Raw genomic sequence first — 16,791 nt, forward strand, 5'->3', positions numbered from 1 at the left:
CTCAAGGTGCCAAAAAGAGGAATAGTCAGCAAATAGAACTCTATGGCAAAGGAAAAGGTGCGTTTGGGAGGAAGAGAGTTCTGGAGCCATCTGTATTAACAGGTGAGGGAGCTTCTGTGGTGCTAGATGGTGGCAGAGTAGGGTGGCTGAGAATATTATGTTGTCTCCACCAAGTGACTTGGCCTTGTCCCAGTTCCCTCCTCCTAGGGTTAAAAGTGTAATCTGCCACATAAGAGTTGTGACTATTAAATGTGTTAAAATGTGTAAAAAGCTGAGATTAGCACCTGCTCTGTAGTATGCATTCAAAAAATGTTAGCTCCTGTGACTGTTGTTGTTATTATTATTGATGTGGGAGGGGAGGGGGTCAGGCCTTAGCAGCCTCCCCCATATAGGTCCCTCTGATGGTAACCTGGCACGTTTCCTCCAGGTCCCCTGCTGCTGCCTCCATCCAGCCCTCACCAACGATTACTTCTGACTACTTCCTTGTACTGTAGCAGCCTTTTAACTGGCTTCTCTGGTCTCAGCCCTACACTTAGCCTTTGGGGATCAAATGTCACCACCCTGTTTTCTCCTCTTACCCTCAGCTGTCTTGGTCATTATGACGCTTCAGACCCCCACCTACGATGATTAAGACCTTTTCTCCCTCTTCCTGGGAACCATGCTGGTTGCCCTAGATTTTTACACCTCTCTTATCTGTGAGACTCTGGGCCTCCCATCTTGACAGATGATTCTTATATTGTATTAGAGATAATTCTTCTCTAATTGGCCCAATAATTTTAGTTAATGTACTTCTTGACATTTTAGGAAGTTTGTGTAGGGGAATTTATGCTGTGTATGTGTGTTCAGACAAATACAAACAAGCTTCTAGTTTATAATATTGTCACACAGCAACCTTATAAATAATATGTACTTATTTATTTATAATTTGTATTTATACATATTTACACTATTTATTTATAATTATGTGCTTATAAATAATAATTCCCACAACACTCTTTAACCAGAGGGAGGGTCATTAGAATATATTACAGGAAGAAAAAGGAAGGGCCTCCAGTAGGTTTACAATTATCCCTCAAAGCCCTGATTGCTGAAGATGGAAAGATTAAAAAAGTGTCTTGGAAAGGCAGGAATAGGTTGGGGTGATTTGTTGGGAAGGGGACATTTGAGCTCGATCTTGAAGGGGAGACATGGTGAGTGGAGCGGGAGACATTGGGAGAGTACGTGAAGGTCACCAAGATCAGTTTCCTGTCTAACTAAGAGAGAAGGTGAATTATCTGAACATGTATAGCTTTGAAGGAGGCTCTGTATGCAAGAGCCACGGATGTGAGCAGTCAGAAAGGCGTGAGAAATTGTTCAGCTCGGTGGCCTCATTTTGCAACCAGAACCTGCGTCCCCCAGTCCAGAGTACTTCCTGTGAGAACATCCTGCCTCCTGGTTATGCCAGATCTTGCAAGCTTGTCACAAAGGGGCAGCAAGTACTTTTTTCAGTGATCAACATTAAAACGTATCTAGTGCTCCACAGCTATTGGCTTTTTATCGTTGTAGCCCTCAGAGACTTTGAAGCGGATTCTCCTTCTCTGAATTTGGTGTATGTGTAAAGCGTTTCACAGTTGATTTTAAGGCAGGGCCAGGGTCGAGAATCACTAAGACAGACAGGGGATAAGGGACTGGAGTGAAGCAAGTTGAGTGCATTGCACTCTGGGGCCTCGTAAGGTAGAAGGCACAGTGGATATGCCCCTATACACTGTCCCTAGGTTATCTTATCCATGCTTATGGCCTCCAAGACCACCTGTATGTTGCTTTCTCTCTTGTTCCATACCTCAGCTGAGGTCAGAAAGCAAACTCATAATACCTAATACCATGCTCATCATCTGCCTGCAAGCTGTTTCCTCCTTCTGAATTTCTTACTGCATCTTTTAGAGAATGGCACCTCCAACTAACATATAGTTGGCAATCATTTCAGATTCTAACAAATTTCTCCTCCCTCACATCCAGTTGGTCCTGTCCATTTTAACTTGTCTCTCTCTGTGGCCTGACACGTTTCCTCCATGTCCCACTGCTGCTGCCTGAGTCCAACCCTCACCGACTACTTCAGGGTGTAGTGTAACAGCCTTTTAACTGGCTTCTCTGGTCTCAGCCCTACACTCAGCCATTCACTCTCTACACTGCTTCAGAAATCCGGTGACCACTACCTTGTCCTCAGGATAAAGTCTCAACACCAGCGTGTGTTATGTGTGGTCTGGCTCCTTGTCAGACCCTCCAATCTCATTTCTCAGTTTTTCCTTACTTGCCTCTAGAGTGTGAGCCATGCTCAGCTATTTAGAGTTCTCAGAATGAGCTGTTCTCGCTCAGACTTTATCTGCCAGGAATGTCTTTCTCTGTTCCTCCCGGTGCCCTTTTATTTATTTTTTTTCTGAATCATTTACACTTATCTTTCAAGGCTCAGCTTGTTGTGATTTCCTCCCAGAAGCCCTCCCCGATGCCCAAGACTGAGTTAAATGCCTTTCCATTGACTCCTGAACATTGGGATCATCTACAACAGAGGTTCCCAGACACCTTGGGCACCTCTAGGGTTCCCAAGATCCTTTCAGCGGGCCCACAAGGTCAACTGTTTTCATATTAATACTAAAATGATGTTTGCCTTTTTCACTCTCATTCTGTGTATTATAGAGTTTTCCAGAGGCTATATGACATATGATATTTCAGTAGATTAAATGCAGAAGTAGAAATGGGGATCCAGCTGTCTTCTATCAAGCCAGAAGTTAACCAGATTTGCATACAGCTAACATTTTGAAAACAGTTATTTTTCATAACAATGTGTTATGTTAACATGCTTGTAATAGATTATTATTGTTATTTTAAGTGAATTAATAAATATTTTTAAAATTTCTGAAGTGAATATTTATCATTATAAACCCACAGAAACAAAAGCCTTTTGGGGCCCTTAATAATTCATAATAGTCTAAAGGAGTTCTAAAAGTTTGAGAACAGCTGATCTATGTTATTACACATACCACACTCTTTATTACTGCGCTCTGAATTCTGTAAGAGAGAAGTCTGTGTCATTTATGTGTGAGTTCCAGGCCCTAATACAGTTTCTGATACATAGTAAGCTCTCAATACTTTTTGAATTAAGAACCTAATATATACATGTGCATGTGTATGTACATACACTTGGAGTTTGAAAAAAAAAGGCAATTTAGTCTTTACTTGACTTGGCCTAATGCTACCCAATTTAAATGGTATACACAATTAACTAAACCAATAGTACTCTGAAATTTTGTATTAGTTTTAAAAGCTCTATTTCTGTCCTTTTTTTTTTTTTTTTGAGCTCTAGGAATTTTATCCAAAAGATGTCTCTGAAAACTTTAAAATTCAAGCTCTATTTTGAATACACAACCCCTGAGTTTTTCTGACTTGGCTACGTACTGGGTGTGTGTTATCAGTCAAGTACTTAATCTTGCTGAGCCTCAGTTTCCTCACCTGTAAAATGGGGAGCATTGAACTAGATGGGTCCTAAGGGTCTTTTGTAGACTTGTTCATGAAAACCTTTCTCCTTTCCAAGCACATGCATTTAGATAATACTGTTTTCTGCCTTCTTGGATCTAATGATAGTGCAGTAGAGTTGAATTTCTATTCTTTACTGACTCACCAACCTGAAGTTCTTTGGGTAGAAAGGTGGCAATTTTCTTCTTTTTAAAACTTTATTACTGATGTATATAAGTGACATACAACATTATATTAGTTTCAGGTGTATAATATAGTGATTCAGCCATTCTGTACATTACTGCTCAGTGCTCACCAAGATAAATATAGTCACCCTTGTCACCATACGTTGTTACAATATTATTGACTGTATTCCCTGTGCTGTACTTTTTGTTTCCATGACTTATTTTTTTTTAATTGAAGTATAATTGACACACAATGTTACATTAGTTTCAGGTGTACAATATAGTGATTCAACCATTCTATACCTAATTATGCTGTGCTCACAAGTGTAACACCCATCTTTCACCTTGCAATGCTATTACAATACTATTGACTATATTCCCTGTGCTGTACCTTTCATCCCTGTGACTTATTCATTCCATAACTGGAAGCCATAAATGGCATCTCCCACTCACCTTCACCCATTTTGCCCATGCCCCCACCCCCTTCCCTCTGGCAACCACCAGTTTATTCTCCATATTTATGCATCTGTTTTTGCTTTGTTTTGCTTTTTTATTTTACGTATGAGTGAAATCATATGGTATTTGTCTTTCTCTGTCTGACTTATTTCACTTAGCATAATGCCCTCAAGGTCCATCCATGTTGTCACAAATGGCAAGATCTCATTCTTTTTTATGGCTGAGGGATATTCCTAAATACACGTATACATACCATATCTTCTTTAACTGTTCATCTATCAGTGAGCACTTGGGTTGTTTCCCATCTTGACTATTGTAAATAATGCTGCAATAAACAAATAAACAGAGGTACATATATCTTTTTGAATTAGTGTTTTTGTTTTCTTTGGGTAAATACCCAGTAGTGGGGAATTACTGGATCGTACGGTATTTCGAATTTTAATTTTTTGAGAGGAAACTTCATTCTGTTTCCCACAGTGGTTGCACCAATTTGCATTCCTACCAAAAGGGTTCCCTTTTCTCCACATCTTCACCAACACTTGTTATTTCTTGACTTTTTGATACTAGCCATTCTGACTAGTGTGAAGTGATATCTCATTGTGGTTTTGATTTGCATTTCTCTGATTAGTAATGTTGAGCATCTTTTCATGTCTCTTGACCACATGTATGTCTTCTTTGGGAAAATGTCTATTTAGGTCTTCTGCCCATTTTTTTTTTTTAAGATTTTATTTATTTATTTGAGAGAGAGAGAATGAGAGACAGAGAGCATGAGAGGGAGGAGGGTCAGAGGGAGAAGCAGACTCCCTGCTGAGCAGGGAGCCCGATGTGGGACTCGATCTTGGGACTCCAGGATCATGACCTGAGCCGAAGGCAGTCGCTTAACCAACTGAGCCACCCAGGCGCCCTTCTGCCCATTTTTTAAATCAGATTGTTTGTTTTTTTTGGTGTTGAGTTGTATAAATTCTTTATATATTTTGGATAGTAACCCTTTGTTGGACATATCATTTGAAAATTTCTTATGCCTTTCACTAAAGCTGGCTGTTTTCTTGTTCACTCATTATGATAAACTCTCCATGTGGAATTCTAATTTTTTCCTAAAAATAATAACTTTGTTATTACTAAAGAGCTATCTGTTCCCTAAAGAAAGTTGAGAATATTTAGATAAATAACAACTCAACAATCACAGGTAATCTTTTGAATAATCTTAGCATTTTATAAACACCTCCGTCTAGCCATATGTGTTCTTTTTCCAGATATTTGATTTGCAAGGAGGTCTTACTAATCAGGAAAGTATTTAGAGCTAATCTAAATACAGGATTATAACAGCATTTTCAGCTCTGTACCTCAGTGTCAAGGAGCAGCCCCTTTTTTGAGCAGCCCCAAAACTTTATGGACATGTCGGGAAATGTTTATTAAAAGTGATTAATTAGCTCCAGCTGATTAAGTCAGGGGAGACCGAAAGCTGTAGAACAAAGAGCGAAAGAGTGAACAGGAAGAGAGAAGAGGAGAGGAAGGGAGGCGAGCAAAAGAATGGGAAGAGGAGTGGAGACTGAGAGAAGGGAGGGACTAGGAGAAGAGGAAAGAGAAGAAAAAGGCAAAAGAGAAACAGTGGTCGAGAAAGGAGGAGAAAAAGGGGGACTGAAAAGAGAGAGCACAGAGTGTGGGGACTTGGCTCTGACGGGACTGGGTGAAGCTGGGTGGCATGGGCTGGAGTTCTCACGAAGGCTTGGGAAACAAGAATGCACCACAGTTGGGTGCCTGGGTGGCTCAGTCGGTTGAGCGACTGCCTTCGGCTCAGGTCATGATCCCAGGGTCCTGGGATCGAGTCCCACATCGGGCTCCCTGCTCTGCGGGGAGCCTGCTTCTCCCTCTCCCACTCCCCCTGCTTGTGTTCCCTCTCTCGCTGTGTATCTCTCTCTCAAAATAAATAAATAAAATCTTTAAAAAAAAAAAAAAAGAATGCGCCACAGTGGATGTTACTGTCCTTTGTTTTTTCTCTCTGGGAACCTCAAGGGAATAAGTCTGGTGAGAAAGGCAGGTGACCTGATGTGCTCATTCAGTGCCTCTGGCGGACTGGGGTACTTGAGGCAAGGTCTCCCTCAGAGTAAGTGAGCAAAGCTTTGCGGCAGCCTGACTCCCTGGGAGGATCCCCAGCTCTAGTCCTGTGGAAGAGTCACAGTTGTGTAAGTACTCGAGCTCGTCTGTACTTCAGTTTTCCCTTCTATAAAATGGACAGTGTGGGAATCTTGTAGCATAGTGTTGTTGTAAGAATTGAGTAAGTGCCTGGCACATAATAAGTGCTCCATAAATATTGACCTGTTATCTGTTCCAGTTTATTCCCAATTGTTTTATTCATTCGTTTTTTTATTAGACTTTGATGATAATGCATTTTGATCTTGTTTTGCCCTTAAATTTGTTGATTACTTCTTTTTATAAACCAATAGGGAGCAACTGAACCTAAACTCTGGATTTGTTGGAGAACGCTCTTTCCCATTGTGAGAATCAGGGATCTTTCTGGGCTTTTCTTTTCCCAGTTTAAACTACTGTCAACAGTATTCGAAGATGATGAATCAGCTCAATTTATCCTTTCTACATGATACTGAGTTCAGAATAGAACTTCCCACCTGGTCGGTTTCAGATAATACCATTCCATGCCTTTTTTTTTTTTTTTTTTTTTTTTTGTGCTCTCTCTTTCCAACTGACAGCCTTTTATTTTTATTCTGGGATAATTTTATCAGGAATATTTTTATATTCTAAAGTCATCCCATTCAACCTTTAGAAAAGAAGCTTAAATATTTCGTAAAACATTTCAGTATTTCAGTTTTCTTGTGGCATCAGAGTTAAAACTGCCTTAAACCATTTCATTTTCTCTTCAATCTTTTTCCTAAAAGCACACACCATATCCTCCCTTCTGTCAATTACTTACACTGTGTTAGATTTTGTGGGTAGGAACATGGGTAAATGTGTGAGGTGGTAGAATCCAAAGCACCTCTTTTAAGTCCTTGGCCTTTTATCTTGAGCCTCTGGGTCTTGAGTGGCACATTAAGTACATAGATGGGTGGTTAGGAAAGGTAAATTGCATTTGACTACTCTTGTGTAAAAATCTAAATTAGGCATTTCATATAGGAACTATGTGTATATGGAAGACTAAATATATATTTTGGTAAATACACGTATAAAATTTCAATGCATACTTTTGCTTCTAAATGGAGTTCTAATTTTTCCAGTTATCAGAGCCTAAATAAAGCTTCCTTGTGCATCGGGTAAGAGGATTGCGATAACTCGTTGGTAGCCATTGTTAATGTAAAGATCGGCTCCAAAGCATGTGGCCTGTTTTGAAAAGTTAAGCCAGATTATTCTTAAACTTTTGGCTATTAGTGGAGAAATGCGATCCCCCTCAGACCTTCTGGTGGAATAAGGAGATACGGAAATCCCTGCTGGCCTGCAGGCTTAGGAGCTGCCGCCTCCGTGTTCTTTCATCTGATGACCTGAGACAGAAGTCACGTCTCCCTCCTCTGCATGCCCCTCTCACCTTGTGGCTGTGTGGGGACTTTTCTGATCCTTCTCGCCTGTGGCCTAGCACAGTGCTGTGTGCTTAGTGAATAATCAAAACTTTCTGAGTGAATGAGATAAAAGATCAAATTGGAGCTTGTTAATTAGGAATGATTTTTAAGAATCATTTATCAAGGGGCGCCTGGGTGGCTCAGCCAGGTAAGTGCCATCCAACTCTTGGTTTCAGCTCAGGTCGTGATGTCAGGGTCGTGGGCTCGAGCCCTGCGTCAGGCTCCACACTCAGCGGGGAGTCTGATTCTCTCTTTCCCTCTCCCTCTGCTCCTCCCCTGACTTGCAGGTGCACACACACACTCTCTCTCTCTCTCAAATAAATGAATAAATAAAATCTTAAAAAAAATCGTTTATCAAGCCCTCATTTTACATCAGGCTTTAAAACATGTATTTTTCTTGAAATCCTCATGTAAACCCAAGATGGATATTACAGTCCCTATCTTACAGATGAAGAAAATGAGGTTCAGAGACATTAAGTAGCTCATTTGCTTTATGCTCTTAGTAAGAGGTGGATGGAGCCTGGAATCAAATTCAGTTTGTCGAGTTGTAGCAACTGTTCTCTTAATAATATCCATACTGGTTCATGATGGGAATGTTGTTTTTTTTTTTTTTCTCTTTTAATATAACCTCTCCTGCCCCCCACAGTTAATCCTCATTTAAATGTTTTTCAACTTCTAATTTCTGCTAGGGACTTAGATAAATTGTTAAATCTGTAGGCCTTTCATGATTTCATGTGGTGCCAATGAGGCTGTCCGGATTCACGCTCTTAGTCCACTACCCTCTAGCCATATGGTACTGAACGGGTCTCCTCAGCTCTCAGAGCCTCAGTCTTCTCACTTGTAAAACAGGTCACAATACTACCTACCTCACATGAAGTTAGGTATGAAGCTCAAATGATCTATTGTATATAAAATACTTTTAAAAGGTCCTGGCACAGAGTGAGTGCACTTTGAGGATTACGTGTTGTTTCAGCCAGCATTGTTCAGATGAGATCATTCAGTGAATCTTTGAATCTTGGAATACTAAGAAAGGGGAGAACACATTTTAATAAAGGTTTAAAAGATTCAACAGCAGAGGCTGAACAATTTTTCCATAAATATAGTGAACATAGTTCACTTTTTCGATGCCCTTCAGTAGGTCCGTGTCTGAAGGCAGCTAATTTGATCTAGATGAGGTCAGACATCATGCTTGATTTCTTTGTCCACCGAGAAATAAGAATCCTTCTGAAGGCGTACACACACACACACACACATACACACATTCTAACCACAAAAAGAAATTAGCAGTTGAGGTCCTTGGCTGAACTCCTGAGAACCAAGGGTCATCTTCTCTGTGATTAAACTGAGTCACATTCATCTGTAATTGAGGCACTGCTAGAATTGGCTAATTCCTGCATGTAACTTCTTTACATTTTGGATTGAAATTTTCCATGAATTACAAGTGAAGTTTACAGTGATTTTTGCTTGGAAAAAAAAAAAAAGTGTGTGTTCCTTGTTAAGCATCTGGCCTTGTCAAAGATCTCCTTTCAGAAAAACGAGCACAAAATAGTGAAGGGGAAGGACTGAGAGCTTAGAGAATTTTGCCTCAGTGCCAAGACTGTAGGGCTGGGAAGAATTGTTGCTTCTCTTTCATCTGGGTCTGATGGCATGTCTCTGAGAATACTATTTCTAGAGGTCAGTGTGGTGCACTGAGAGAAACTGACTGTGGGGTGAGATGTGGGTTCGGGCCCCAACTCCTCACTCACTTTCTTTGACCCTCAGTTTCCTCATCTGTACAATGACCAGAATCAGCACCATTCCACACACTTGTGACAGCGTGGCATCTATTTCCTGTTGTAGACGTCCCCATTTACCCTCTTAGAGAAATAGGTTTCGTTTTCAATGTAGTCTGAAAATCATGGAATCCTATACAAAATGATCCCCTAGGCTTTCAACACTGTCAGGCAGAGACCATGTCCCATTTCCTAATGTAATGCTGGCTTCTGGTCCCATCCCTGACACAAGGAAGGCACGCCCTTCTTAGTCCTGCTCCACACGACAGCCTTGCTGGAGGAGGGCAACCTCCAGTTTGTGTTTAACTAAACCAGGTTTGTTGTAGAGAGAAATGGGTGGGAAAATAAAAGAAGTAACGGGCATTCTTAACCTGTCATGAGAGGGTAGCTATTTGCAAGACTCAGGGGTAAATATTCCTTGTGAATAGAATCTTCAAATATATGTTAACCAGGTGAGGGCTCTAGCAAATCATTTTTTACAAACCTGAAAGTGTGCATTTGCATGTACTTGGACTGTGCTGCTTAGTCTTTAAAGAGATTGATGCTTTAGAAAGTTTAAAAGTAAGATTGATTGATTGATTGATTGATTGATTTTGGTGTAGTGTTCCATAATTCATTGTTTGCATATAACACCCAGTGCTCCATTCAATACGTGCCCTCCTTAATACCCATCACCAGGCTAACCCATCCCCCCACCGACCTCCCCTCTAGAACCCTCAGTTTGTTTTTCAGAGTCCATAGTCTCTCATGGTTCGTCTCCCCCTCCGATTTTCCCCCCTTCATTTTTCCCCTCCTGCTATCTTCTTCTTCTTCTTCTTCTTTTTTTTTTTTTAATATATAATGTATTATTTGTTTCAGAGGTACAGGTCTGTGATTCAACAGTCTTACACAATTCACAGCGCTCACCATAGCACATACCCTCCCCAATGTCTATCACCCAGCCACCCCAACCCTCCCAACCCCCTCCACTCCAGCAACCCTCAGTTTGTTTCCTGAGATTAAGAATTCCTCATATCAGTGAGGTCATATGATACATGTCTTTCTCTGATTGACAAAAGTAAGATTTTTAAAAAGCAAATGATTTGAAAGTGGGAAGTGTGCCCTCAGTGGGTGGTAACAAGGCTGCCTGGGCAGTTCTCTCTCACACGTTGGATGGCCAGGGTTTCTTCTGGGTGTCTAATCCTGTCTTGGCTCCAGTGAAGAGTTTGCAGACTCTCAAAACATGTGTCAGTTATGAATATGTCAGGGACCCATCCCGAAGGATACAATTAAATGGGTGGCCTGGGAGGACAGGGGCCTGTGGACTGAGTCCCACTCAGTGTGCCCCTGGAGAGCTTGGCGGGAGGCAGAGAAGGGTAATGGAAGAAGGGGCGGAAAGGGACAGCCAGAAAACTGGTGATCGAATAATGACAGGAGAGAGACTAAGCAGGTAAGATACTTCGGCAGGAGTTTGAACAGTGAAGGCTAGAATGCGGCCTTTCAGAGATGCAGTTCAGTCTGTAGTGGTGAGTTGAACATGCATAAAATGTGCTTTCATGTAGTGCGATGCAGCATTGGATTGTGTCATGAAGGAAATCTGAGTTTTATAGTCATCTTGGAATCTCAGCGTAAGTAAGTGTAAACTCAAAATATTAGAGAAACAAATGCAGATGGTTCAAATACTAAAAATAAGAACAAATTTGGATACAGACAGAATTCTGATGCAGGCAGAATACATTTCACAGAAGAATCCAGGAGAATATTCCAAATCTTTTATTGATTGTCAAAATTTTTCGACTATTAAAATTACTTGAATTGCGTAGGCCAGTGCTGAGACATGCTTTATGTTCTGCTGAGATTTTTGCTGCAGTGATATTTTTCTTTTTATTCCCAACAATGCCCAGCAGTATGCTTTACACAGAGTAGGCACCTAATAAATATTGGTTAAAAAAGTGAAGGAGTGCCCAGTATTTGTTATGCTAGGTCTTGACCTGTATCTTAAAATAAATAAAATTTTGTATTTTTCCCCATTTTCCTATGTTGTTATGTATGTCACCTCATTTTCCTTCATTCACACCACAAGGACTCTTGCAGAGTTTCTAAAAATTAGCATCAAATATTGGTTGTATGCGTCTCAGTGTGAGTTCTCCTGCACGTTGTGTGGTTCGGTATATTGAGTGGCACTTAGTTGGTCTTTGTAAGGAGAGTATCTCCTGATATGGAGCTAGTACACCGTCCACGACACAGAACGCTGGAGCCAGTAAACACATAAAGGGACTGGGAAAAGTGGAGAAACAACAGGTGACAAAGGTATCAAGAATTGGATGGACCCCAGTGTCATTTGCCTTTATGATTTCTCTCTGTATTTTTGTGGCTACACATGTGAACAGGAGGGGAGGTGGAAAGCTAAGAGCTCCCTAAGAGGGAGGTGTGTTTAGCTTTTTATTATAAGATTACAAGGATTTTCCAGGTTTCTATTGTGATGCATGAAACTTCTTAGCACTGGCAAGAAAAGAGTTGAGAAAAAGTGCAACAAATGAAAATGGGTGAGGTAGGGATATAATTCAGAGGAGACCCAGAGGGAAGCCTTGACTGGACCTCTGTTTCCTCTGTGTCAGACAGCCTTGGTTTTGCTGTCTGGCTAGGCTATGCAGAGAGATCATCCAGAAAGGTTCACCTGGGTCCCATGAGTTTGCCTAATTGCATCTCATGGATTTCAGCTAACTCTGTAATCATGGTTCCATTAGAAAGGCCGTCACACATTGTTTAATACTGTTTGGCCGAGACTAACCTTTTGTCGTGAGGTATCCATGCAATCACATTGTCTTGTTTGCTTGTTTTTTGGAGGAAGAGAAGATAATAAATAGTATATAACTGGTTGTATTTCAGACAACATCTTTTACTGTTTGTCTTCTTGGATTTAATCAGTAGTCTCCAAAATAATTTACTTCCTGATTTAATTTTCTCCTCAAACCAATTTACAGATAAAAACCACTGAAGTCCAAATTCAATAGTAAATACTATTTAATAATGTAAAATACCATTTCATCTCACAATTATCAACCATCTAGACTCTGATATTCTGATGAGGTTCTGTAGATGATATTTCTGTAAGTCCATTTGGCCAACAAAGAATATCTTAATTTTTCACTGAATTTAATTATGAGAGAATCAAGAATTAGGACTTCAGTTCTAACACACTCTACCCTTGTTTCTGCTCACAGATTTACTGTACACATCTGTAGGGGTCTATGGTAAACCTCGAGTCAGATAAGAATTTCTTAAGTATTCTGAGTCGTGGGCAGTCTTCCAGAAAGAGGGACTTGGGGAGTGATGTTTTAAACAGGTGGGAGGCTTGACTGAAAAAAGTGAAACTGACGTAACATCTGTGTTAAAAGACTCAAGTATTTGGGAGGAAATGAAAAACAAAGCAACTCTCAGATGTATGCAGAAAAGGAGAAAGAGCAGACAAGGAGAAAGAGCAGACAAACCAATACCCTAAATATATGAGAAAGGGCAAAAAGAATTACTTGGCATGGATCCCTAGCATTTAGAACAAAATACAATATGAGAAAATTAGAGAAAAGGGTGATTTGGGAGGATCATCGGAAAAATGCATTTGGTAGGGAACTGTGTCGTGTGAAATTCATGAAACCATCCCTGTTGGGTATGTTTTTCACCTCACCTGGAAGAAACACTTCTGAGTGATGACTAAAGGAACCTCAGTAATGTCATTAGCTTGGGGTTGGAGGCTAGGACTTGAGGCATGTTAAACTACCTCCTGGTTCCCAGACAAGCCATTTGCAAATGCATAGGCCTTAGCTTCTAATTAAGAAGACCCTAACTTGATATTTCTTATTGGCTTTACCAAAACAACCTGATTAGGGTAGGTTTTCAAAAGGATGGGTGTGATTATCACCCAAATTGATCAAAAGGCAAATCTGAAGAACAGGTTAAGTGTAATAGGGAAATAGCATCCCAAGCCCTTTCAGCGAGTACAAATGTAGAAGCCGGTCCTTGCTCATTTTGACCTCCAGGTGGTGCTGTTTACCTAGACGTGGAAATCAAGCGCCCAGCCCCGTTTCTTTCCTTTAGGTTCATAGCTGGGCTTTCATTTTTTTCAAAACATTTTCCGTTTCTACAGATGTGTTCTTTTAAATGGTCAATAAATTTTTATAACCACTATTTGAAAAATTGCAAGATTATTGTTATTTGTGCTTCCTAGCCAAGAATATTTCTTTATGTGCCGGACACACCCAGAGTCAGGTGTTTACATTTTTGTTCATTGATCCCACCTGGTCTGCCGTTCCTTGCTTCTAAGAACCCAGGCTCAGCCACAGACAGTTGGGCTGTCAGTAGAACTCATCCACATCCCTTTAAACACTTATGTGATTTAAAAATAGATTTGTAGTTCAGTTAAGGCAACTCAACTCCATTGGTTTCTGAGTAAAGAACACCATCTTTATGGGAATGCTTTTATCCCCAAAGCCAGGGAGTGCTCCTCACAGGCCTGACCTGATTTTTTGGTGAGGGGGCACTTGTCAGACACCAGAAATGTTTTGATGATCAGAGGACACCTTTATAAAGACACCTGACAATCCAAATTCTTCAGAAAAAAAATGTTCCTAGGGAAAAACTGAGAGGGAGTCATGCACAATGTCTTTCTATTTTGATAGATTTCAGTGTCAGGAACAGTGGAAATTCCATTCCACAGTGTGGAACTAGAATGGGAAGGCAGTGGTATCAATTTTATCCTCCATGAGGTTTGGAATTTTTCAGATTGGCTTTAAAGAAATGATCAACTAACATGCTTTTCTTGTCCTTTTTCCCCCCTTCTCTTTTCTGTCACAAAGGGGTTTGTAAACAAGCTGGATGAATTCATTCAGTGGTTAAATGAAGCCATGGAAACCACTGAGAATTGGACACCCCCTAAAGCAGAGACGGATGGCCTTAAGCTGTACCTGGAGACACACTTGGTAGGCAAGACTGTGTTACTTTTGCTGTTTGTAATGGAAGTATTTTAATGCACTGCTTGTTTGTTTATGGGGAATATCAATTTTATTTATCAGAAGTCATTATATGCTAATGAAACCAAGTTTTAATGGGGTAAACTGCAGAAGCTGAAAATTTACAGGCATTTCAAGTAATATACTATGAAATTTAAATCCTTCGTATTTCAAGCTATTTTTTTCAAAACTTTTCCCAGAAAGGTAAGTAATTAACTTAAAAATACCTTAGAAATTTTGCTCGACTCTTGTTCTCTAAAGCTATGATTGAAGGTTTTTCCGCTTCTGAAAAAACAAATAAATGAAAGAGATAATTTTGATGACCATTCTAAGCTTTCTAGAATTCTTGTAAAATTAATGAACCTCTCATTATCAAGAGGGTCTACATTATCTGTTCTACACTGGGTTATTTTAATAAAATATTTAAAACGATGATCTCCATCATTTTTGCTGCTATGTGATTTTTTCAGCATATAATTAATACAACTGTCATTACACTCGTCCCTGTGCACAGGGAAAACCATGGAGGGGAAGTTGAAAATACTTGGATGAATATGCTTCTGAATATGTTAGAAGCAAGAATTATAGACTGGGGGACATTTGATGAACCTCATGAGGTTTTTACTGAATGCTTCAAATGGCCGATATCAATTATGAAGGGGTGGAAACCAAGTAGTGGAGTGTGATAAAGCATGAAGAAAAAGCACGTTGTCATAGGAAATGAAAATTCAGGCTTTAAGGATCTCATCTTTATTCCTTTCACCGATAGCATAAAATTGACAAAGGCAATGAACACGAATCCTTGGGTACCCAACTGTGGGGTTGATTTTCTGCCCCTCTTACACACTCAGAATTTGGATTGAATAAACATTGTGTGGGAGTCCTACATGTGTGCAAATTCACAGGTTTCCTGACGGTTCCCTGTGATGTTAAATGAGAGGATGAGAGAGAGAGGGAGAAGACAGGGGAGAAGAGGGGAAGGAGAGCGAGGAGGTGTTAGGCTTTTGGTGTTTGCGGTTTGCAGTATGTTTTATATCATTGCAAGTAAAACAGCCTCAAAATCCTATTGCTGCATGAAAATAGTTTTGTGGATGATAAAAGATGACAAAACTATGTGTAAGAGGATGAGTGTATTGCTTCCCTTTTTAGAGACCTGGGTGGATGGTGTGTAAAAATGCCAGTGACCCTAACCACCTCTCTTGTACATGGGTTTTTAAATATTGCCCTTGGTACTCAATTCCCTATTCAGTAGAGCCTTGATTTTTTTTTTTTTTTAAAGAGGGCATTTCATAATAGGAAGATAAAGATATTCAGTGCTTTATAATGTAAATTGTATTAATTAGAATGTCAACTTTTCACTGGCATTGTTCTGACAGAAATTCTAATCTGTGTTTAAACAGGAGTATATGAACTTTATTTCACATTAAGTGTGCTGTCTTAATTTCTCCTGATTTAATATTTTATGGAAAATACACATTTAGTTTTTGAGGTCCCAGAGGGCATGAGGACATAAAGAGTGCTTTAACTCTAGGTTGTTTGTTGAAAGCCAGGCTAAGAGAGTATGAACTAGGGTCTCGCTTCTCTTTGGGAGTTGAGCAACGAGGCCTCTTTGTAAACAGTTGTACATTTGTCGTTCTCAAGTCCCTGTTACAGAGTTCCTTCTTTAGCATCCCTGTGTTGGCCTCTGCCTCATTCTAGCCCACCCTTATTCACTAGAACTTTCTGTGAGAATGGAATATTCAAGGTTGCACTGTCCAACATGGGAGCCACTCGCCACACGCATCTGCTGAGCACTTGAAATGTGGCTAAAGCAACTGAAGAAATGAATTTTTAATTCTAATTAACTTACATTTAAATGTAAATTGCCACATGTAGCCTGTGACTACTGTATTCTAGCCTTAATAAGTTGCCAAACTCTTTACAGCTGCCCATAATGAATTGCATGTACATAAACCTGCCTCATAGTTACAGTCTCATCCAAAACGTGGACCCCACCATCCCCTTTGCTGTGAGTCTCTATGCTACATCCATAGCTAAGAGTCCTTAAAATGTTTATCTCTTAAAGAATAACCTTGTTGTTGCCTAATGATCAACACTTTCTTGAAATGAGTTTTCTCTATTATCATGTCTAATTGTATTGGTTGGAAGAGAGATAACATAGGAACATCTTTATCTCTGCTTTGCAAAGAGTGAGGTACTCTGCTCTCCAGACCTGCTCAGTGAATGTTAAGTTGCAATCACAACTTTGACTTCTGAAATTATGAATAATACTGGCTACCAGTTAGTGAAGACGTAGTGTGCATGGATCAGCAGTGATACTTACTATGGACAATTACTAAGTCAC

At 40.1% G+C, this 16,791-nt stretch overlaps 1 protein-coding gene across 3 annotated transcripts in view; it reads left to right on the forward strand.

Moving 5' to 3' along the window:
• AKAP6 (A-kinase anchoring protein 6) overlaps positions 1-16,791 on the forward strand; it is a 500,780-nt gene that overhangs the window by 243,341 nt on the left and 240,648 nt on the right. For all 3 annotated transcript variants that reach the window (XM_064570936.1, XM_064570937.1, XM_064570938.1), the window contains one exon: positions 14,295-14,417. In XM_064570936.1, coding sequence (XP_064427006.1) covers positions 14,295-14,417 — 123 coding nt within the window. The remainder of the gene's footprint in view (positions 1-14,294; positions 14,418-16,791) is intronic.

Source organism: Mirounga angustirostris, unplaced genomic scaffold, assembly GCF_029215605.1.
Source record: "Mirounga angustirostris isolate CCGP_5_RB_7025 unplaced genomic scaffold, mMirAng1.0.hap1 SCAF_9, whole genome shotgun sequence".
Lineage (NCBI taxonomy): Eukaryota > Metazoa > Chordata > Mammalia > Carnivora > Phocidae > Mirounga > Mirounga angustirostris.